This window comes from Lagopus muta, chromosome 11 (genome assembly GCF_023343835.1).
Source record: "Lagopus muta isolate bLagMut1 chromosome 11, bLagMut1 primary, whole genome shotgun sequence".
NCBI classification, from domain to species: Eukaryota; Metazoa; Chordata; class Aves; order Galliformes; family Phasianidae; genus Lagopus; species Lagopus muta.
In genome coordinates this window covers 8,127,887-8,153,083 of record NC_064443.1, presented here as the reverse complement: position 1 = coordinate 8,153,083, position 25,197 = coordinate 8,127,887, and the positions used below count along the sequence as shown (strand labels likewise).

At 34.2% G+C, this 25,197-nt stretch overlaps 1 protein-coding gene across 6 annotated transcripts in view; it reads left to right on the top strand.

Moving 5' to 3' along the window:
- Positions 1–25,197, top strand: part of ERC2 (ELKS/RAB6-interacting/CAST family member 2) — a 428,344-nt gene that overhangs the window by 141,353 nt on the left and 261,794 nt on the right. For 5 of the 6 annotated variants that reach the window (XR_007379214.1, XR_007379215.1, XR_007379216.1 and 2 more), the window contains exons 9-12: positions 14,914–15,051; positions 20,823–20,963; positions 21,511–21,651; positions 25,128–25,163. Coding sequence is in view for 3 of the 6 variants with exons in the window: in XM_048956930.1 (XP_048812887.1) it covers positions 14,914–15,051; positions 20,823–20,963; positions 21,511–21,651; positions 25,128–25,163 (456 nt within the window). In the remaining 3 variants the exon portion in view is untranslated. The remainder of the gene's footprint in view (positions 1–14,913; positions 15,052–20,822; positions 20,964–21,510; positions 21,652–25,127; positions 25,164–25,197) is intronic. The other variant, XM_048956931.1, reaches the window with a different exon arrangement.

The window sequence follows — 25,197 nt, the reverse complement described above, 5'->3', positions numbered from 1 at the left end:
ATATTTCTTGGTGGTAGAATCAGCAATGGTATGTTTGAATATGAGTAGAATAAGTGCAACTTCAGAATGGAATCTGAATCTAATTCACTTCCTTCTAGCACACCTGACTTTAATTTTTAATGCCCAACCAGGCACAGTGCTAAGATCAAAGTGAAAGAAAGAGAATGGAGTAAAGAAGTTCTTGGAAAGTGAAAAGAAAGAATGGCATAAAATTGTTTAGTCTTTTATATGTGAAAGAAATATTGGCCTATTTGCCATTTACTTAGGAGTAAACCAGCAGTAAATCTGCTAAAGGTAATTATGCCAGTGTAAACCCTTATTTATCTGAGAGAAAAATCAGGCTCACTACGTAAGATATGCCTTGGCTTGACAGCAGAAATCTCCCTTCGTGTCCCCAGATGGGCTCAGAGGCCTTTGTTGCTCTGGGTTTAACCCCATGCTAAAATGACTGTACACCCAAGGAACTTCTGTACTGTGATTTCTGTAGTGCCTATTGCTGCTCCTCAGTGAGCATGAGAAGCTGCTGCATAAATTTCTAATATACTTGTCTTTAAAGCAGCTGCTTGCTGATAAGCAGGATTGAGAATATGTGAAATTAGATTTTAAATTGAAGTGAAATACCTGCTGTGACCTATCCCAAAATCTTAATCTATGGTTAAGTCTGGATTTTTCTCGTGGCTGTCAAGGGAGTCATAAATAGCTTGATTTGAATGTTTATTTAAAAAAATCCATGACTTTTGAGAGCTTGGGACTTTTTGCATGTCATGAGGTGGATGTGACAGTAAGCAGTTGTACAAATGTGAAGTACTTCAAAGTATGAAATCTAGACTACATAGGAAGGTAATAGAAAACAGGAGTTTGCTAATTTAGTTGCTGAAGAAATCATCACTGTGAATTATCCCTGGAAGTGAGTCTTCTAAATAGTGTCAGATTCACAAAACATGATTTCTTTCATGACATTTCAAGTGTAAAGCAGTTTTCACTGTTAGCTCATTTCGTTAGTAATTTTTGTATGCTATCATTTTATGTAGATTAATATAGCTCAACCTCTATCTTGGAATGTATGAATTGCAACACCACTCATAGACCGTGGATTTAACTTGCTGTATTACACTGAAAATTCTTTAAGTGGAGCAGTCAAAAATGAAATTTTAATATGCTTAGCTCTGGAATACATTCTTCTCTGTGTCAGGTGTTTTTTTTCAGCCATCACCTGACCCTTTAAAAAGTCTGAACCATTACCACTCTCTGCCTTTTTATGAATGGAAATGAAAATGGAAGTGTTGTCAGACTGCTGTAGTGTCATTGGTAAGCAGTGCAGATTACTCATGTTTTCTAGAAGAATTCTGTAATGAAAGTTATGCACGTGTTCTTCAGGAGAAAGATGAATGTATCTTTGTATTTTTACAGGTTTTGGAATTATTACAGTAATTAATTTTTGTCAGCCCATTAATATACATTGAGATATAGCCATTAAGTATAGGACTTTAAACTGGTCATTAGTGAAAAGCTTCTAAAGTACAGCTTATCCGAAGGTTTTATTTAGTATCTTGCGAACATGCTTATGGAAAGAGTGCACATTTCATGTGGGAAGGGAACATGGAGCTACAAGGGCTTAGTGCTTTGGAAGTGCATCTGACAGTTGCTGAAACTTCTCACCTTCATATATAAATCTTTGAGATAATGTGTGGCTTAAAAAGTGAAGAAGTATACATCAGAAATGAAATACTACAGGTGTTCTATCAGTTTTAGTATAGCATAAGATTTCTCAGTGACATTGCCATAGCAGATCACCTACAAATGGATACTTAGGATATTAAAATGAATTCTTCTGTGATAAAGAAAAGGATGATGAGGATCCTTCACGAATATTTTCACCAAGGCTTTTCCAGTAAGTAAAAAATGAAGAAAGCTAAATAAGCAAGCATGGGTATATAGCTTAATACATCCCAGGCATCAATAACCTAATGAAAAATTGAATTGGGAAATACAATTTTTGTGACATAGATTTACTATATAATCATTTTCCTATTTTTTTTAAAGTGTTGATAATAGAACCAAGTTCTGTTACACACGCCAGCCTGTCATTTTGCAGGAGATGTACGTAAAAAGGAAATTCAGTAGAAAAATTTAAAACAGAAGAAAAGGGTAACTTTTCATACCAGAAGAAGCTATCTCAAACACAGAACTACTTCAGATTATTTCTACTTCCTATTTAGACATTTAATTATATTAAAGCATAGCTGCTGCTATAGAAAATCTAAACTGTTCAACAGATGTTGATTAAAGACATTTAAGTTGCTGCGTTTAACATTTCAGTTTAAGTTTAGTGGTGCTTTGATAGTTTATACGTAGAAAGTCTGTCTGGCCTGCAGTAACTAATGGTGAAACTCAATATGTGCATTGTCTTCTGTGTCTGTGTAAGTGCAAATATTAAATTACATCTCCTAGTAACAAGAATCTTATTTCCCTGATGAACAACATTTTGAGCACTTCGACTCTTGATATAAACCTATTACCTTACGCTAATTTAAAATGCTTAAGAAAAGCTGTTTCTTGAGAAGAAGGGGGCAGGGAGCAGTGTTATCCTTTTGTAAAACTTTTCTTTCATGTAAAGTCATTGCATTGTCCCTTATGTATACATGCCCACTCTAACCTGTTGAAGTATAAAGTAATGTTCCAGTTGAAAGGGTTTTGTTATTTCTGGTTAATTCTGGACTCACTGCTTAAGCTCTGCAGCTATGGGTTTTTTTTTTTCTTTCCTTTTTTTGGCTACATTTTACCTCTGGCACTAAAAGAAACTCATATAAAATACTTCCAGTATGAAATTGGATTCTCTGTTACAAGCTTTTGAGTGCAATTTCTGAGGGCAGGAATGCTCTTCAAATACAAATCAGCACAGCTGTATTGAAGATTTATATCCATTATTTACAGCAGCTAGGGGGCAGACCTTCAGTTATTTTTGTTTTCAATGTAAATTTTTTTTGCTGTTATCTTTTTGTTTGCTTGGTTTGGATTATTTTTCATTTCTGCTTCTTCTCTATTTTCAATTTGTTCATCCCCTAATGCCTTACTCTCAGAGTAAAGATGCCCAAATTTTAAGACTTTTCCTCTGTCATTTTTGATGTGCTATAATATCCTTTCTTGAGAATATTTTTACAGAAAATCAGTGTAATAAGGTAATTTTGAAAAGCTCTGAAATAATTTCGAAAGCTATAGGGAAAGGTATGTAATTAAGGATTAAAATGATAGCAGAGTTAAAACGCTGTACTTCACATTTTCTTTTCCTTCAAGTGTGAAGTGTCTGTGATTCATAAATTCTTTCCAAATAATTCTGAATTTATCACTTAGAATTAAGAGCAGTACGCTTATCTGAAACTCTGAATTTTCTCAGTGTTCTGGAAGATTAGCTCTCAGTCAGATTACTTAACTGCGTGTTTAAAGTAATGATACCAAATATGCTTCATATCACCATAGAGTTTTATGTAATGAAAACATTAATATAATGAGATATAAAATCACCATTAAAATGTGATTTATGGCCAGACACTTGTAACAAAATTAATTGTGGTATGCTGCACCGAAGTTAGACATTTAGTATATTCACAATTGTGTTTGATCTCAGTATTTGAGTTATACTCGTTCATAGTAAAAGTACAATGTGTTGTTCAAATGTACATTTATTTTGCTTTGTCTAAATGGCTGTATCTTTCACAGTTTTCCTTTGGAATCAGAACTACAGGAGTTACTTATTTGAGAGATGTGTTGAGTTTCAAATACAAACCTTACAAGGGCATGTTAAATATATTTTTAAACTTACCATGTGAGGAAACGTTTTCTTTCACTCAAGCTGATGATTTAAATGGTAATCATAAACCATCAGTGCAAATGTATAGTAAGGTTAGTCAGAAACAAAACACAAAACCAGTAATTCTAAAAGTATTTCAACACATATATACATAAAAAGTATAAACAAAAACTGGAAGAATATTTGATTATGATATTAAATTTGGTGTTAATTTTTTAACTAGGTATTGTCTACCTAGATGTACGTGATAGATCAGTTACAGATCAGTTTCTCTCTAGGTTAAGGATATTTTATTACAAACTGCAGTACCAGAGTGAATATGGAAGGAATAAACATAAGAGAATAAAATTTAAAAGTGATTAGACCTTCAGGTGATATAAAATTTTCCCAGCAATTATGTTGATTGAAGAAAGGATAAATAGGCAACTGCAGTGAAATAAATCACAGAATCACAAATGGCTTAAGTCACAAGGGACCTGATCATCTAGGTCCACTCCCTGCCATGGGTAGGGTTGCCAGCCTCTAGATCAGGCTGTCCAGAATCCCATCCAACCTGGCCTTGAATACCTGCAGATGGGGAATCCACAGCCTCTTTGGGCATCCTATTCCAGTGCCTCAACATCTTCTGTGTGAAAAATTTCCTCCTCACATCTAACCTAAATCTCTCCTCTTCTAGTTTTAAGCCATTCCTTCTTGTCTTGCCACAATAAAACAGGGGAAAAAGTCAGTTCCCTTCCCGCTTGTAAGTGTCCTTCAAGTACTGGAAGGCTACAGTGAGGTATCTCCAGATTCTTGCTTTTTCAAGCTAAAGAAGCCCAACTCCCTAAGCCTGTCTTCACAGGAGATGCACTCTGAGCATCTTCACAGCCCTCCTTTGGACCTGCTCCAACAGCTTCGCATCGATCCTGTACTGAGGACCCCAGGCTTGGACTCAGTGTACCAGGTGGGGCCTTACAAGGGCAAAGTGGAGCGGGACAGTCACCTCCCTCATTCTGCTGGAGACCCCTGGAGGACACCCTTGTGGCTGGCCTCCACTTGGACATAGAGCTATTGACAACAACCCTCTAGCTACGACCATCCAACCTATTCTTTATCCACCAAATAGTGGATCTAATCCATATATGTCAAAAATTTAGAGATAAGAATGTGATGTGGGACCATGTCAAAGCACTTGCATAAGTCCAGGTAGATGGCATCAGTTACCTTTCATTTGTCCATTGATGCTGTCACTTCATCATTGAAGGCTGACAGACGTGCCAGGTATGATCTGCCCTTGGTTAAGCCATGCTGGCTGTCTTGGATCACCTTCTCATCTCGCATTTGCCTCAACATCTTTTCCTGGAGAATCTGCTCCATGACCTTCCCAGGCACAGAGGTAAGTCTCACCAGCCTGTAGTTCCCTGGGTCTTCTTTTCTCACTTTCTTGAGTATGGGAGCAACGTTTCCCTTTTTCCAGTCACTGTGGACGTCACCTGACGGCTACAGTGTTTTAAATATGATGGAGGGTGGCTTAGCAACTACAACAGCCGGTTCCTTCACAGCCCCGGATGCATGTCATTGAGCTCTATAGACTTGCACGGATTTCAGCCTGGAGGTCTTGGACTTGCTCTGTTCTTACTGGGGTAGATTTTGCTCCTCTGAAGCCGACTGAGAATTTCAGGGACATGAGAGTCATGAGCAGCCTGACTGGCCATGAAGACTGAGGCAAGAAATTTGTTAAGTACCTCAGCCTTTTCCATGTCTGAGGAGGCCAGCTCTTCCTTTTCATTTATCAGAGAGGATACACTCTCCTTTGCCTGTCTTTTCTGCCCAATGCATTTAATGCTACCCTGCTCTTCAGTAATAAAAGCGACTTTGTTAACAAGTTATAAAGGGAACTAATTTCATTTAAAATGAGGTAAAAGGCTTTTTATCTAGCTTTGTTCTTATGATATTTGGGAAACCGAAACCTAGATCTGCCTTCAGAACAGATTTGCTTCCTATTTTGAAGTTTATGTTATTGCTGTTTCTCAATATATTTCCATTTATATATTTATGTGTTTTAAAATAATGCATGCAACATAATAATGCATGTGTGTTTTTTTTTTTTTTTTTTTTTTTTTTTTTTCTTTCTATTTCTCATTTATGTTATTCAGCAGCTTGGTTTCTCTGTTTTCCCTTGTTGCACTTGAATGCTTCTCATTCCACTGTCTAACTTGCTTTTGCTTTCTTTCTGAAGTTCTTGAGGTGGTTATTCTTACTCTGTTTCCTCTGCAGCTTTCCTTTTCAGTATTCCCTGTTGCCCAACACTTGTCTGTGCAATTTCTTTGCTGCCTTTCTCTTCCAGCAGTCCATTAACTTTATTAGACTTGTAATTTTTTAATCTGGGCAAAGTCTTCCAAGTTTTCCTAACTGATATAGACATTATAGGAATGGCAAGATGATCAATGATATACTTCTGATTTATCTCATCTTAAATGATTTGTATTAAAATTGTGAGTTTGTCAAAGCAGTGTTTTTCTCTGAGTTTATCTTAAAGTATATTCAAGCTAACTTCTATGACTACAGCATATTACATACCTTAAGTGTTGAATATATAATGTAACAGTTTTTCTAACTGTTGCATATATAATGTAACAGTTTTCATGCAAAGTTGTTTTGAAAAATTCTTGCATAAGCAAACATATCCTTTTTAATCTATACCAAATAATGCAGAACTGACCATATGTGACAAATCCTCAGACATCTCCAAATACCTGGCATGTAGCATTACTATTTTTTAGGTTGCAAAAGTAATGCAGGTTCCATTTTCAGGTACTCTGAACGTGCAGTTGGGCTGACCTTCAAGAAAAGTTCTGTGATCACTCATTACCTTGCAGCATGTAAAACACTGAGATGTAGGAATTCTTTTCCAGCCTGATTTGAAAATCTGTCCATGAAAATATATAGGTGGTTATTATAAGAAGCCTTGTTAAGAATCAATGTCCACCTCTTAATGTGTTGTAACTGAAATTATGTCTTATTTCACTTCTTTACTGTCCGGAAAATACCTCTTACATTTTGAGTTATATCACAATAAATAGATATAATGAGAGCAAAAACTTTTCAGTGGATATCTGACAGTCCTGCTTAGAAGAGTCCAAGAGTCAGACTGTTTTGTTCTGAGAATTTATTGGTCCCTAAAGAGAAGGAGACAGAGGCTGAGCATTTCCAGATACATAAGTGGATATTATCAGCCCAGGCTTCTTTTGGCCAGCTTCCTGGGGAAGGTTAATTTTAGCATTAAGTTCCAGCTCTTTCTCAGCTGGAGTCTGGCAACAGAAGCCAAGCTTTCATTCCAGGAGCTCCTTTCTGTGTGACAGCTTCTGCTCTCTTGGCTCAGTTTGCCCACTGACCAGTTTTTATAGCCTGTTAAAGTATCAGCTGACTTGAGGGCAGATCCCTTTCTTAAGCAGCCCTATGGGAATTTTCTTCTCTCCCTGTATGGAAATCTCCCCCTTCACTCTTAAGTCTTGTTCTTTTCTCTGAATCCTTCTTGTAGCAGTACATTTGAATAACATGTTATGGAAGAAATTTATCACATTAAGTAAAGATGGATGAAATATTTCCTGCAGTGATTGTGCTCTAATAATAATAAAAACACTTTTCTTTGGAGGAAGGAATTATTTTTCCTTTTTTGAGCCTCCTCCAAATATGAATTGTGCTCTACCACTTTTGCTTCTGTTTCTTGATGCAAGAGGATGCTGTCAGTTTCTAAATTCAAATCTATATGAAATAGCAGACTGATGTTTCTGATTACAGGATATATATTTTTTGTATTCACATGTATGAGAATGAATTGAACAGATGCAATTAGATAAAGGAAAAAGCCCAGGAAATGTTTGACCTGGGATTACTGAAGTGTTAGTTCTAAGTACAGAGGACCATGGGTGTAATGCTGGCCTTCTACTTGAGCACATTGTACATGGTTTGTATTCACAAAAGAAGGTAGTTAACTCATGGCTCTCAACTTTTGTTTCTTACTCAACTTCGTAAGGAGTTAACCATGCACACTGCATTGCTATGGGGATTATTCTGTCCACTGAGCAAGGCAGAGATCAAATATTCATGCAGTCTTTCAAAACAGTCTGTACATAGAGCCTTGCCTAACCAAATTGGTGATATTAAGCATGTCATCTCTAGGCTTGAAGTTTGTTCTCTATGACATGGTACACTTGGCTGACTTAGCATTTTGTGTAGATTGCAGGGGACAATGCAAACCCGAAGGATATAATTTCCCCATAAATTCTTGGCTGACAATGTCAGATCTGTATAAATTTAGTATTTTGGGAGTATAGAAAAATAGGTGTGTCTTACGTAAGTTATGGGTTTGTGCTATTGTATTGGAGCTATTTTATACAGAATTGTTTTTAAAAGGCACTGTATACACTAGTGCAATAAATAATGCAAAAACACCATCTAACAAGATTTGGAGAAAAAAAGAAATTTATTTCACGTGGAAAAGTTGCATGTCATAAATCTTTGGTTTTATTTGTGGGATTTCTAGAAAGACACCAATCAGAATTTGAAGCCTTATTTTGCTTAAACACAGTAAAAATTAGCTTTACTTCATACAAGGCACTTACAGCTTTCTTTAGACGACGTGACACGAGAAGGTTGGAAGCTTAGACAAGGCAGAAGGGAAGGTGTTTCTGTATTTTAGGTACAATGGACTCAGTGATTCTTAGTAACATGAAAGTGGATTTAAAAACTCTTTTATGTCATAAGAGTAAGGAGGAACCATAAAAAAAAAAAAAATGAAGCACATTATTAATCTGACTGGTTTTGTAATCTTAATGGCAAAGACTTGATGAGCTGGAAGAAGCAGAAAATGTGTAGAAATGCCAGCACTTCGGATGGAAACAATGCAATTATACCTCAGGAAGAAGTATTTTATTTACATTTTTTTTTTTCTAGTTTCATATCTTTTCAGTTTAAATTTGTGAAGTAAAGCAAAATTCTGAAGGATTGTCTTCTGGATTGTGTGAGCTGGGGAGTAGCACCAGGGTAATAACCAGCTCATTCCACTTCTCTATTGCTCTTGTCATCAGGTTACTGTGAGGGCTGTTATCTGAAGAAGCATTGGTTTCATAAACTTTTTTATTGTGGTCATGGTGCAGCTGTACTTTGCTACTTTGAGCTGCAGTCCTGAAGGGAGTGAGAAGTAACAGAAAAACCTACTCAAACTAATTAATCATCTCTCATTAAAAAAAGTTTTTTTCTCATGGAAATCTTATAAACCGATTGATTTGGAGATGTTATCTCCTTGGGCACCTTCATATCCATTCCTCCTCATATCCAGGCACTCTGCAAATATTGTAAATTGAGAAGATATTGTACTCCCAGCAGCTATAGATATAAAGCTTTATTCTATTGAGAAATAGCCAAGTGTTTTGATAGCTATTGAAGCTGCTTATGAAATCCAAGAGTATTTTAACATGTAATTATAACATAAACATGCCTTTTTCCGATTACCTTGGTAAAACCAAAGATTAGTGCAAATCCTGTATATTAGTAAATAAGTTCTAAGCTGCACATTTTTTAAGAATGTGTTAAAGATTTTGTATGATAAATTCTCCATGTCACATTCATTTGAATATTCATAATCTGTTTTCTTTCAAAAAATTTAGCTGTAACACTCATCTATTTACTGTTGTATTTACCTACTTAAAAGGAAGAAGCAGTAGAAGGAAGGTAGTGAAATGGAAACACTTTGAAGCACATCTCTTTTGTCAGTTCTGCAATGTCAAACTGTGTAAGCACAAGGTGCTCCTCAGTGAGTTCGTTTTGTTAGTTGAAATCATGCTAAAAATGAAAAATGTCATTAAAATGTATCACGAATGTCAGTGAAAAGCTATGGAACCATAGCTCCACCCTCCCAGGGGGAAACTTCAGATAGATGCTTTAAAACTTGTTAATGTAGATTTTGAAGTACTTGAATGTGATATAGAATAACTAGCAACTAGTTGGGTAACAATTTATGACTAAAAATCTGTTGTGTTTTCTAAGAACTATTCATGTCTGTTGAGTTTTAAGGTAGTAATATTTTTTACATGGATGATAGGGAAAAATATTTTCAGTTTTTTTCATTCTAAATTGTCATTCAGACTAAGGATGGTTATTTCCTTAGAAATTATGCATGGACAAACACATGTACATACAATTGATAATGAAAATAATTTTATTTTTAGTACTTGAGTTATAGTTTTAAAATCTGTCGGTGAGATTTAACTGAATCCCTTGAGCATTTAAGAACCATTTCTGAGACCGTCACCAAAAGATTAGCACTTGCTTTTCATTGACAGGATGCCCCATAAGAAAGATGTTTATCTGTAGGGGTGCTGGATTTCCAAATTGAAATAATGTCTGTTGTAAGCTCTTGGAATATATACACTTTGTGAAATACAGAAAGAATGGAACAGTGCCTTTTCATACAGCTCGTGGCACAGATACGTGGCAGTTTACACAGGTAAAAATTACACGTTGGCAAAGCTACACAGAAACTCATTTCCTATCAGATAAGAATATAAATTTTTGAAGATAAATAAAGTTGTAGTAGTCCTTGTAACAAATGCTCAAAGTAGGTTATTATTCAGGAATAGCATCGTATTCTAACATGTATGCCTGCTGCCAGTGTTTGTTAGAGGGTAACGGAGGTTACCTGAGGGGTTATTCTTTCCGGGTTTGAAAAGCCCAGGAGGAACTCAATCATACTTGGTATTCCAAGATGTTAGCATGTGAGGCTGTTCAGTCTCTGCTTCCTGTAACGAGGCCTTTTTGAGAGAACTGTTTGTGATTTACTAGACATAAACTCTTGTCTGTGTTAGCAGATCTTTGCCAACCTCATGCCTATCCCAACAAACAAAAACTGTGTTACTGATTCTCCTCTCCCCATGTGTACTTCAATGTGATCCTGTTCCTGTCAATGTATTTTCTTCAGATTTATATAGCCCAAATAGAAGAATAATCGGATCCTTTCCTCCGGTTTTATCTATGGACTGTGAATCAACTGACTTATTTTAAAGCAGTTGTGATTCAATGGGGATGTTTTTAATTTGCTGCCTGTTCTCTTTACCTCTGAGGAAAGAATTTTGTAAATGCTGAATAATTTTAGAACATGTTTTCTTGGTTAAGGGTTGGATCATATTTTAAATTAGTTTTAAGAGGAAGGAAATAGTGTAAATGCTGTGGAATTCAGATAAGCACTGTGCGTAGGAAACAAGTACTTTAATTTAGGGTGCCTAGAATTGGTAGGTCAAGCTGATGATAATAAAGGACCAGATCTTAACTTTGGTTCAGAAAACATGTAATCAATATTCACTCTCCTGTGTTATTTCCTCTTTGCTCAAGAATTTATTTTGGTTAAACTGAAGTGTGCAATTGCTCAGATATTCCACAGGGTGTCACGAGGCAGTTGTTAGAATCATTAATACTTGGATGAAAGTAAGGAAAGAAACTCAGTGTGCAGTCTGCTGAATGCCAGTTAATGTAATTTTAGATGTGACTAATACACATGCCATAAAATAAAAAGTTCTTAACTCATTAACACATGTATCTTATTTCTGTATCTGTATAAAACATACACATGAAGAAAAATATTACTAGAGATCGTTTACAAGAACTATTCTATGCCAAGTTTTCACCAAACCGTTTCTAAATATACCTTAATGTTTTATAGCTTACAGAACAAGTGGAATAATTTTCCCTGGAGTAGTAATCTGACATACCAGACCATGTATGTATATAATAGTAATTTAAAAAATGCAACATTTGCATTTTTCTTGCTGATGTAAACACCTTCTAATTGAAATCTACTCCTTTAAATTTACTTTCAAATTTTATTTTAATTTAATCTTTTTCTTTTAAAATTTATTTTAACTTCATACAATACCCACAGCTGTGCTCCAGGCATGATAATTTGTTAATTATTTGATATGTTTTTTTGCATGTGGGGATCAAATTTTCTATTGTCATAAGTTTTGAGTTCTGTGAAAATGCTCGTGTGAAGAATTCATCTTCAGATTTGTAACAGAATCTTTAAATGTAGTTTAACAGTTATTATGGAGAATCCAGATTCTGTTTAAGTCCGAATTGCTTGAAATGGAAATTATGTTGGCCATGAGAAGAATAACATTATTTTATGAAATGAACAGAAAAAGTTAGTGACTTATCTCATAGTGTTTATATGTTGTCCCACTACATGTTTAATTTGAATAAGTATTGTAACCATCTTTTCAGTTTCATCTTTATTTTTTATCCTTCCTAATGACCATACCTTAAGAAATTATCTAATCTTTGACATCTTCGGGATATAGGGAAGATTGTTTTTGCTGAAATGACCTTTTCTTATTCATTGAGATCATTTGATTGGGATGATGGAAGAATATTATCCACTTCTAACACTGAAGACAGTCATTTATTCACAGCTCTTCTACAGAGTTTAAAGTTTCTGTATTTAAACACTGTCATAAGGAAAAAAAAAACGCTCAACTTTATGCAGAAGGTGCATTGAGTGCACACTACCACAGGAATAGGAAGGCTACCAAGAAGCCTTGGCTGATCAAGAATATATTATGGTTAAGATTTACTTATAAAGATTTCATTAAAATGTCTTTATGTATAGGTATACAATCCATATAGATATATATCTATGTAACAAACATATCTAATGTAAAATATGAAGAAATACAATGCGTATCTGGTACCATTTTTAGTTTCCTCCTTATTTTAGACTCCATATTTGTCTGTAAAACTGGAAGCTCGTTCTTGATATCTAGAAAATGTTCTGCAACTACAGCACTCTCCAACTTCTAGCAGCAATTTACAATCCAAACTGCTCTGTACTTTGTATGAGAGTGAAAAGCCATGAGTTTATTTCAGTTTTTTAATGAAACTCTCAGTAATTTATACAGTCAGGTGGTACTATCCAGAAACTACTACTTCTCTGCATAGTGGCTTAGAGTGCTTGCTAGCTAAATAGATATTCATAGCCACTTGCTTTGTTCTGTACTGTGACCGATTACCACTGAGAAATCAAGGCTGATAAGGAGAGAGCCTTGGTCAAAATTTCTGATGCTGCAAGATCAGTCCATACGGACAGATCTACGAAGCAGCTCAATTTCGTCTGTTTTTATCATTGAGAGTCACAGCACTTGATATGTTTTTGTTATACCTTCTGAAAGTGTGATCTGGGAGCAGTAAGGCAGTACTTAGAAAAGTAGTAGTACCAGAAAGTGTGGGGATTGCATGTGTGTTGATATCAGTGAAGGCTGGATTCCTGCTCTGCTGTCCTATAGCGTAATGTCTTCTGGAAGAAAATAGTGTTTCCTAATTTATTTAAATCCATGACAGGAAAGAAAACCAGTTGCATGGGATGATGTGCATTATGCTCTGTGATAACACTTTGTATGCCTTTTGATAACTGTGCTCCTTATCTAATAAATTTTTTGAGGATCTTATGCTATATGAAAAAACTTCAGAAATAGAATATTTTAAACTTTTTCTATACATCATGTATTGTAGAGCAGTTAAAGTCAAGAGACCTCATTATGTTCTCAAGGTCATTTGCAGACATGGGAATGTGACCCAGGTTTCCATATGCTGTAATTCATAAAATCTTTGAAAATAAGAATCAAAACAAAGTATTGTAAAGGTGGGGGGGGACGACTAGTAAAGTGATGAATGCTGTATTTAATTTCTACAATATTCTTCCGCTTTGTAAACTCCCATGGAGTTTCATAAACTTTGTGGAGCCGGTTCTTATTTGCACCATGTGTCTTTTGTGAGGGTCATTTGTTATTTAATTTGTTTATTCCAAGACAATAGATTGATAAACATGCCTGCTGAAACCATATACCTTTCATTTATCTGTTAAACATACTTCTTAAGTTTTCAAGTTCTGTCTTGTCAGAGGTTCTTCCTGTTAGAACCTTTCTTTCAGAAACAGGGAGTCACTTAAATCATTTGTGCATCTTTGTATTTTATAGAACTGGAACATAACTTAATACCTATAAGATTTGGCACAATTTTTCATTTCAGTTTTTATAACACTTTTCGTGAGTTAGACTCCCACCGCAGACAGTGGAAGCTCTGCATTCACAGAGTGTTCTTACTCTTACCTTACAGATGTAGGCGTGTTTTGCTTATTTGTTTCTATTTGTGCTAAATGTTATCAAGCAAGCTTAGGTTTTATGTCAGTGATGTATTAGTGAGAGCACAGGAAGAAGGGAGGTTGATTCTACTGACACACAATTAATAAAATTGTACACAAATAATAAAATTGCTTGCCTTACCTGCTTTGTGATCACAGTATCTTACAGCCATAGAATAAGATTGCCATGACCATCAGAAGCTGAGTGCATTTGTTCAGGCTTGTTTCCAGGATCCAGCTGGTCCTTGTGGACAATTGTTTGAGCAAAAATTTTCTAACTTGCACAGCAGCGTGTTTATAGGAAGAATTAGATCTGCTTTAAGTAGTTTTATTGTCCGAAACACAACTTAAGTCTTCATGGTGTTAAATAAAAGGGAAATAAAGTGTGGACTTCTTTGCATTTTTCTGTTTTGTTTTGTTTCGTTTTGATTTTTGAAATATAAACACTCTGACATCTGTGTGGATGAATTTATTTTACAGCACGGCATTATAGAAGAAGTTGTTGTTAGGTAGGTAGGTTATTTTATCACCTATTCCTTGATTTGGGACTGAGGAACTGAATTTTGCCTCTCTTTGCTCTTATTGCAGCTAGAATTATCTAAAGGGACCATTCCATACATACTTTTGAATTACTTTGAATTTGAGATAATGCAGTACCTTAAAGTGATTAATAACAAATATTTAAATAAAAAAATGATTGACTGTGCTGATATTGTTTTCTTTAATTTATTAGAAAATGTTATTTTATAGCAAAGGACAACAAATCAGAGAATATAAGTTTAAAATGTTCATATTATATAACAAATAAATTTACAGTATATTGAAGTATGTGTATTGTGCGTATAACATGTACACATTCCTTTGCTCCTATTGCCCAGTTTTCTAATGCAATGGTAAGACAAGGTTTATGATTATTATGATCTGTTTTTATTTTCAGATTGAAAATCTACAGGAGCAACTTAGGGACAAAGACAAACAACTAACTAATTTAAAGGACAGAGTGAAGTCATTGCAGACAGATTCTAGTAACACAGACACAGCACTAGCCACCTTAGAAGAAGCTCTATCTGAAAAGGTAATGTGTTCTTATGCAACAGCACATAACGTGCTGCTCCTGCAGGTGAAGCATGTTCAGAAAATGTCTTTTTCAGTTGGTCTGGCACCTGTAATGATGCCTATGGGCATTGTCAGGAAAGCAGGTGGGCTCTGTTCTGGCATGAGGGACAAGGAGTGATTCCTGACTGATGGTGTGAAATGGAATTCTGAGATATCAAAGGGTATCCTTTTAAATGGGGATAGAGTAATGTCCCAAGACACATTACAATTTTCACTTTCTGGATGGAGGGAATGCTTTTTCCCTGCATAAACTGAAAGGCATGGATACCTGCCTTTGATAGAAGGGAGAGAATGAGGTATTTTGATGGCTTTGTGATCTTCATTATCCTGTTATTTTGCTTGGTAAACAGACCCAAACTAAAGAGCCAACAGCAATTGACAGCTACTCCCATGGCACTCTCAGAACCACTGATTCACTATGCTTAAGGTATAACAGAAACTGGAATTTATATTAGAAACAAAACTGAATGAGAAACAACAAGAATCCTGGAGAATTACTTCCAACTTTCCTACCCCTCCACCTGCCCTTTAAAAGCTACATGCTTTTGAACAGAAGCTGGCCCACCCATTTCAGTAAGGTTTTTTTCTACTAGTTTACTTTGTATAGGAGGAGTGAATTTATGCAAAAAATACCCAACCAAAAAATACAAATAAATACTCAATTTTTTTGCATCTAACAGATCTTCATAATATCACTTCAGTGTGCACAGGTGAGCTCAACTAATTGAAACATGATGTGCCATTTTGCAGTGTGTACTACAATGACAGCATTCATGGCTACGTAAGAGTTTAAAATGTCACTGTGATGTTGGTATTAGCACCTACATTGCTGATTAATTTTTTTATTTCTTTGTGTTTAATCATCTTTGCTTGGTAGACAACAGGGGAAAAGCAGCATTTCTAGTAATTTCTGTTAATTCATATGGATGATTTTGGAAATCAGAAATCTGGACACAGCATATTATAAGTAAATGTCAGGAATTGCTTTTTAATTTGCTTTTCTTCTTGGATATCATCTGCTCTAAATTAGTCTAAGTTATCAATTTCTTGATCTGCCCATAGAATTTAAAGCACTTCTCTAACCATTGTTCTACTGATGTCAGTATAGAAAGCAGAGTTAAACTGCATTCTAAAAGTGCTAAAAGTGCACCATCGGAAGCCAAAGGAGTCATGTATCCCATGTTTTGCCTCAGTTATATATGTTCAAAGAGAAAATGCAGTTGAATCTTTGGCCTACTTCTTACTACTAGAAATAGAAAAGTTGAAGAAATACCGAGTTAAGATAAAGTGAAAATTAGTGAGTGATGGAAGTTAACTGTTTTCATGCCTTTTTATACCAGTGTCATTCTAAAATTTAATGAAATAAGTACAGAAGCTTTTATGATTTTTGAGATGTTTTTAATATAATGTGAAATTAAATATTCTATTAATCTCAGATATAGAAACTAAAATTTCACTAAATTCAAGATGCAGTATTTTTTAATACAGCTATGTGGAAAGTTGGGCTATAGATTTTCTTTCCACATGTGAAAAATTAAATGTAATGAACACTTCAGATCCTGATGTTATGGAATTTTCAGATTTCTGAAATGAAGATTCAAATTCTTTTTAATGATGGTAGTTTTACTGTTTTGGAAAAGTTAGATTATCTTTGAATGCTAGATGCAAATCCTCTGATTTTTTTTTTTTTCATTTTGTGTCTACTTCATTTGGAATTTCATGGATATATATGGGCAGATACTTTTTAAAAGCAAAGCGATTAGTTTTTTCTTTTTTTTTTTTTTTCTTTTTTCTTTTTTTTTTCCAAGCAGCATTGAGGAGAACTTGCATGGATTCTCTAAGGCTGAATTCAGTACAAATTAGTCACTTACTTAAATAAAGTCAGTGATGAAGACAACAGTATTATTTTGCAAGACATCGCTTTTAAGAAATGTCATAAAGCTGAATTGTGTTGTGGTATTTGATGACTGTTTCAGTCACTTAAGCAGTGCTATCTTTGTAAGTCTGCAAGCTTCATTGAGGCCATGCTTTCAAGGGTAGGTTTCTCAATCTTAAGTGTAGTCTCTGGGACATGCTTTTATACATTAAAAGAAACCAGTAAGCTTCTTCTGGAAGTTCTAAATGAGTTGTGATGTATAGATTCCTTATTTCTTTTGGAATTAATACCTTGGCAGTTTATTTTCACATTGATGTCTCATCTTTAACTGTGTCCAATTTTTCAGTTTATCCTAGCTGATTCTCAGTTTTTAATATCAGCAGACTTTATCAATTTATTAACTTTTTCCACTGCAAATACAGTTAGAAATACAGAATAAATTTTTGCCCAAAACAAGAACACTTGATTGTAGTTTCTTAGTAACTTCTTAATATTAAAATAATTATAATAAGTAAATTATCAATTTAAATTTGCAATGCTGTCAAGCAAGAATGCTGCTTTCATTCAACCATACAGAATTTCTAAGGACGTAAAATGATTGTCAGTGTTTATATACCCCCTATTTCTTTACAGGTTAAATCCTCTATAAGCTAATCCCTTCCCCCACTCTAGAAATGACATCAGACCTATTTTGCAGCTACATCTTGCCAGATGTTACACACAGCTTTTGACTTTACCTTCATTGTTAAATTCCCTGGTTGTCAGAATTTTAGTTTGTACACAAATAAATAAAAGTCCATGAGCACATTGGGAAGATCATTTAAAATGGAGCTGAAATTTATTTATATCAGTTTAATTAACCAGAGTTCACTAATACTAATTTTAGTTCCTTATTTTATGCAAATAAGAAAAATTAAAACTGGATCATATAATGAAATTATATGATTTTGAAGCTCTTCAAGTACTATGAAGTATTATGAAGCTCTTTTTAAAGTTTCAAAATGGAAATGTTTCATTGTTTTTGAAAGTACTGAGAAAGACTTTTGAAAGACTGAGATTTAAGCTCTGAACAAGAAAATAGGACTTCTAACTCTTCATGAAAGGTAGATTTTCTCAAGTATCTCTCTCCAATGTTCTTTCACATTATGAGATTAGATAGCTTGGATGTACTATAGATGTATAAACTAATCAAAATTTTCTGTAGTGAACTGTAATCTTTATTGTTCAAATGCTATTGCTGATGTCATTTTTTCTCTTTTGGGAATCAGAAGTGAACCAATACAACTTTAGGCATTTTTGAGCACATTTAGAGCTCACCGAAAAGATGTACTCTTCCAATTCCTTACACATAAGCTTAGAGACTCTCCAAGTGCTGAAAGTTCTTGACAAGGTAGATTGCATTGCAATAAACCAAAAATAAATTCACTCCTCTTAAAAAACAAATAAAAAATTCAACTTTAAAATATGCAGAAATGCTATCAGCTCCCTTGATGTTTTAACAAGAAACTTTTCAAAGAATATCTCAGCTCTTGCGCTGGTCCAAAGCAGCTCAAGAGGCTGCTTTCATGAAGCTGATATTCATAAAGTTGGTTCTACTGTAGCAGCATACAGAAGATAAGCAATTGAGTATGCCTGATAATAGAGCTATATGCTGTGGCAATTCAGTTCCTGCTTCTGTGATAAAGTGCAAATAGATTAGACCTGTGAGGTCCTAGATTAGTGCATAGGAAAGCTTGCCAATGCAAATAAGACTGAAACAAGAACACATTGTTGGGATTTCTGTAAGCTAGTTGTTAATCAAATAAAACATGGTATATTAGGGCCTTTTAACACATGTTTTTGACATTTAGCTTTATGCAGCTGACAAGCAAATCAGTCTTCTTTTGTGATTGAATGAAGAAAAATGTATACTATTTTATTAATAAAATGAAATAAGTGCATGTTTAATTTGTTTTAGAAGAAAAAATACTGTTGTGTAGCTTAGAATTTACTCTATGAAACAGTGGTATTGTGCTCAGTACATCTGCTGTAATTTCCATGGACATAAAAAGGAGGCATTATTTTCAGAGCGATCTATGTGTATGAACATTTCCGTATGAAATCCTGCCAGGTGTTGGTACAGCCTTGGAAACGCTTAATTACACAGAGCCAAGCATTTTTCAGTTTTGGCTACTTTTGTTTTTGTTTTTTTTTTTTTTCCCCTAAGGAGAACATAGTATGTCATCATTGTATTTTTCTTTCTAAGTAAAATTTAAAAAAAGGGCTATGATTTTCAAATATGGCAGTCTTTGCTATTTTATGTGAAGATTTTCACAGTAATGCTAATTCTCTAAGCAGGTATGTTCCGCTAGCTAAGTCTTGTGAATGGAATTCCTCTTGTCAGGGGAATACTGGATACAAAAAGAAAGCAGCAGCATGATTTCAGCTTTTTGAAAAGGTTTTCCTCAGGAATTCAGCAACACAAAATAACAGTTCTAGTAATCATATTACGAGATTATTCAATACAGTACTGATTGTCTTCCGATATATTGAAGAGATTCCAAATACATTTGCAATCATAGGCATAGATATTTAGTAAAGATCTTAATCTGATTATTTAAAAACTCCTAATAATATACAACATTATAACACATGTGTGATGTGCTTTTTATTCCAAATATTGGAAAAACAAAGAATAACAACTGATAGCCAATGTTACATAACTGGAAGGAAAAAAAATAATTTGGAGCATAAATGTTTGAATTGAATTGGTTCTACAACGGGAACCAATATAGAACATATTTTGCACTTAGGTCTAGTTTCGTGTCTAAAACCAGATTAGTCATTTAGCAAATGACATTTGTCATTTACATCTATATTCTGTTTATACTCCATGTCTGCTTTCAATATTTGATCTGTAGCAACCTGTAGCACATAATAATTTGTTTACTATTAAGACATAACACAAAAGGAAGTTTATTTTTAAACATTTAAAGTAAGAACATAGAACTATAAAAAAATGAAATTGAACTTGAAAGCCAAACATGCTTAATTGCAAATACAGTGGAGTCTACAGTTAGCTTTTAAGTAAGTGACAAATATTAGAAATTCCAAATAGATTAACATCCCTTTGAGAAGCTGAATGTTTTGCTGAATGAATTGGTAGAATGTGATTTTGATGAATATAGTCAAGACTTAACAAAACCCATACTAACGCTTTTAATTTTTTGCATTTACCTTTTAAAATTAATTGTCCAGTTACCAACTGGTGATTTCAGCAGTCCTTATAGCCAATATAAGTCAGCAAAATATTGAAAAACGTGGCTGAATTTAAACATGCAGGGTCGCTATCAATTTGATAGAGAATGGATATCGTAAATTGGGTAGGATATTTTTTCTGTATTTTAGACAACTTACAGTGATTGATTTCTGATTATATTTGGAGTCATTAAAACTCATCTTGCAGCCTGCATAGAGGCTACTAGCAATCAAAGCAACCAAACTCAATCTGAGCAAACCAGTCATGCCTTTCTGTTTTGAACTTATATACAAAGACTTCAATCACTTACAAATACAGGAAATACATTACTGAGTTGAATAACTTTCTGCGTCTGTCACAACATAAGGCACGCCCAGGGCAGCATACGTATTTAATGCAGTTTCTGTACTATGATACCCTCAACAAGTATTTTAAATCTTGATCTGGAGTTATTGACAGAAGAAATCTTCCATTGACTTCAATATCATAAACTTTAATATTCCTCTGTTTCTGAAGGCTGTTTTTTCTAATTGCTATTTAATGTAAAGAAATTTTATTATACTTTGTCTTAAAATGATACCCAACTTTTGCATTTTGCTATTCTTTCCCTGGTTAGGAAAGAATAATAGAACGCTTGAAGGAGCAAAGGGAGCGAGATGACAGAGAAAGACTTGAAGAAATTGAATCTTATAAAAAGGAAAACAAAGACTTGAAGGAGAAAGTTAATGCTTTACAAGCTGAACTGACAGAAAAAGAGGTCAGTCTTCACAATAAAATCTATATTCTTCTATGTCATGGTGATGAAAGGAAGTGCATTAGGATTACTCTTGAATCATTTAAAGTACTGAAATTTTGCCACTTCAATGGCCAGCTTCTGAACTGCTGTTTTCTTAGGCATTCTTCATAGTCCTCACTTCTGTGCATAAAATATCGCTTCACTTTTTGCATAGATGTGTATTGTCTTCTGTACATTTCCCTCTCCATAAGCATCCAGAAGGCTCAGAGATTACATTGTTGCTTGTTTTCACTTGTCAATCAGATCAATAGACTTCAAAATAATTGCACCTCCAGAATATAATGTCAATTAGCCTGTATTATGAATGTTTCTGTGTTTCACTATACGCCAGCTCCTGTGGTTCTGTCAGTTGTACTCTTAAAATACTGTCTTTGGCTATAAATGCTTATCTTTGTGTCAACTCTTTTTGGGGAACTGGGGGGAACAGCATCAAAGTGATTAATAAGATGGCAATAAGTTAGTGTCCCGGTGACTAGGAATTAACTTTTTGCTCTTGGTCATTTTTCAGTCTAGTTTAATCGATCTCAAAGAACATGCATCTTCATTGGCATCAGCAGGGCTGAAAAGAGACTCCAAACTTAAGTCTTTAGAAATAGCCATAGAACAAAAGAAAGAAGAGTGTAGTAAGTTGGAAGCACAGTTGAAAAAGGTAAGTTCCATCTTAAAAACAAACAAAATCTAGCCATAATCAGGAAAAAAACAAACCCTGCCAAAAGATACAAAACCTCTTATTTTGAATAGATTGACTAACTTACTCTTCTAGAGTAATTCTAAATCTACCCATACTGTTTGCTGATGCTTGCATAAAATACTTCTAACTTTTAAGAGACTTTTACCAAAGCCACTAGAAACCTCCAAAATTATATTGAATGCCCCTGTGAGAGAATTCTGAGAATCTGGGGCAAATCAGTGAACTGGGAGCAGGATGTTGGAGGGAAAGTAGAAGGGCGGAGAGAAATTATCAGACCAGCAATTTGTATATGAATTAATGTATTCCTTGATTAGAAATAAATGGAAATGCTTATAGCATAAGAAATAATTAAAGCAGCACTTTCTAATGAAAAAAGTCTGCTTCTAAGATGGAAATTCTAGTTAGGCTTTATTTCCGCATTCTTTGGCTTTGTTGACGTATGTGTGTTTGTGATAAAGCAAAATAGTACAAAGCTTACTTCAGCTATCAGTTCATTATTTCAATTCAGGTAGTGGAAGCAAGCAGCTGAAGGAAAACATACAAATGCTGTATTTTATAATGTGGTTTCATTTAAATGTATGCGTTAATTTATGCGTTACAATATTCTTTGCTTAAATGATTTGCAAGTTTGCTTATGCCGTTTCTACCATACATTGTTTCTTTGTTTTTTTCTGTGTCATTGGTAATGTCTGCTCTCTGTTCAAATGCCAATGTCATGATGTGTTTGATGGGTTTAGGCAGTATGTTTGCCTTCTGCAATTCTTAAGTGTGGAGCAAACATTGATTTTTGATATTTCATATTCTAGAAAAGTGTTCATTTATTCTATGAGTGCTGCCACTATTTGGATAATATTCTGAATTTTTCTTTTTGACGCAGGTTGAGTAGTACTGCTCTTTAAGCAGGATTTTGGTACAAGATTGTTGAAGGGTATTTACATTATCTGTGAAGAAGTTCTTGCAAAGTGTAAAAAAGGATACTGGAATTTAAAACTGAGAATTCTATTCTTTGACTGTGTTTTTGAATGTCTGCGGTAGCCTGTATTGTATTAGTTGTAGAAATGAACAGAGAGAATCTTTTCAAATAACGCATACAAAAGCTTTAGTTAAACACAACTACTTTATAAGTCATAGTTTAAAAGTGCTATTGATACCTGAATTAGAATATGTTAGAATATGAACCTGAAATGTTTTCATGCGATTCCTACTTTTTAATTTTCTTTCATTAGAAAATGTATGCATTTACATTGTACTTCACTATAAAATATACTTCATTACAATCTAAAATATCTCATTTGTCTACAATTAGAAAAACAACACCTAGTGAAACAAATGAACAAACAAACAAAAAAATTCCTAAGGCACAGATAACTTCAGAAATAAAAATATCCTGGAAGAACCTGAGATCCTAAGTCAATCTTTTATGGCTGCACATATAAACACATCATGTGGTCATGGAAAAATAAGCACTTATAAAAATCGGAGAAGTCTAGGGCATCTTTCATATAGAAAAGGTAGTATGTTCCTTGTGTATAAATACAAAGGATTATTAAAAGAAAGTTGAAAACATAATAGCTTTATTATATCATAAATAGAGCATAAAGCTCCGATGGAAATTCACCCAACATTTGTAGGAGACCAGGTATTTCCACAATAAAATGTAGTAACAACCTTCTTTGTGGGCATGTTTAGTTGAATAGAAACAGTGACTGTTAATACTAGTAGACTCGAAACAGTAATTTTCAACTCACATTTTCACTTATAAAATATTTTATGTTCAAACCTGTAAATATCTTGTGTTAAAATTAATTGGTCCCTAGAAATCTACCTTCACCATGTTTTCACTTTTTAGAAAACTAACTGAAACAGAAAACTGGGTTATTCTTGTCTGTGTCTGACTTAAAATAGGAGGGAGCATCAGCAGCATACTTCAGAGTAAATTAATCTAGATGCCTCATAATTGTGCTTATTTATGAACATTAAACACTAAGGAAGCTGGAAGCATAGCCTGTATCTCCTTTTAGGGTGACACAAGATTGTTACTTAGTTTGAAAAACTTGACTGCAACTTATGATTCTTTTCTCTAGTATGGCACAGATAAGGCACTTTTCATTAAGATATTTTAAAACAATCATAGTTAAATTTTGATTTATATGTTTCGCCAAGTTCTGTTAGTAGGTATGAATATAATGTGCTTAACTACTATGATTTACAATTTTCCATGAGTGCTAATGGTAGTAAGAGCTGTGCCTGAAAGAAAATGTGTACAAAGGACAAGTATAATCAAAATCTGATTTTGTTTGTTTGTTTCTCTTCTTTTTTCCTCCTTTTTCCATATCTTTTTTTTTTTTTTTGTGAGAGAAAAAGATTCATTTTTTGATAAGAAATTTGCTTTTTTAGTTGAATCTTATCAAATACAAATACTTTTTATTTTTTAACTCAGCTGTATTTGCTTTTCAGTAAGAAAACACTGTATTCATTTTAAAGAGTGGACATGTTTGAAGTAATAAATAAGGTGTTTATAATGAGTAATTATTCAAATGACCATGCAATATTTTGGTGATTTTGGTGCACAAAATAATATTTAAAGCATTAAGAATGTGTATTGGACAATTTAAGACAAAGATGAAAGACTGAAATTCAGGAAGTTTAAAAAAGTCATAAAACAAGAAAAAGAAGAATGTTCAATGCTTTCTGTGCCAAAATTCCACAGATGACTTCTTGACTTACATTGTGTTGCTATTAGTGAAAGAACAGCAGGAATTAACTGAATAGGTAGCTAAGTACTTTCTATGCGTGTCCGTATGTATATATATATATCTAATGTGTGTGTATATATATATTTACATGTAATCTTATTACCCACTTCAGAATATCCTCCTTTTGTTTGTCATTATCTTAAATTTAGTTGCTTACTGACATATTTGCAGTTGCCAAAGGACTTTTTGTTATGCTGTACTGTTGAAAAGTCATTCTGCATAGAAAATTCAGTATTGTGTTAAACAAAAGAGAAGTAATAAATATAATGATAAAATTTAATCAATCACTTATTATTGCCATCTTTGAAGCTTTGGTGATAAATTGCAGCCTCAGCCAAAAGCACTTCTCATGATTCATTGCTTGAGAGCAGCACTTAATGTATCATCAAAAGTGGACACCTTTCTTTATTTCATGGGTTATTTAACTTGAGAAAGGGAAAGTAACACAAACCTTAAATTTCTTACTCCAGCTATTCTTTTTTAGGAGCCAAAGTCAACATTTATGGTTCCCCAGTGCCTCTCACTTTCACCAAGGAATGTTTAGAATCTTAAATTTCTACTTTTCTATTACAAGGTCTTCTGTGCAAATGCACTGGTTTTGTTGAGCTAATGCTGTTTTCCTGGATCTTTCCTTCTTTTCCTGTCTGTGCTTCACTCCCTTCCAACTTTGCAATGTAGCAAGCTGAACAGTTGTTCAATCAGATGTACAATCCTGTAAGTTCTTTTTAAGATGTCCTCTGTAACATAT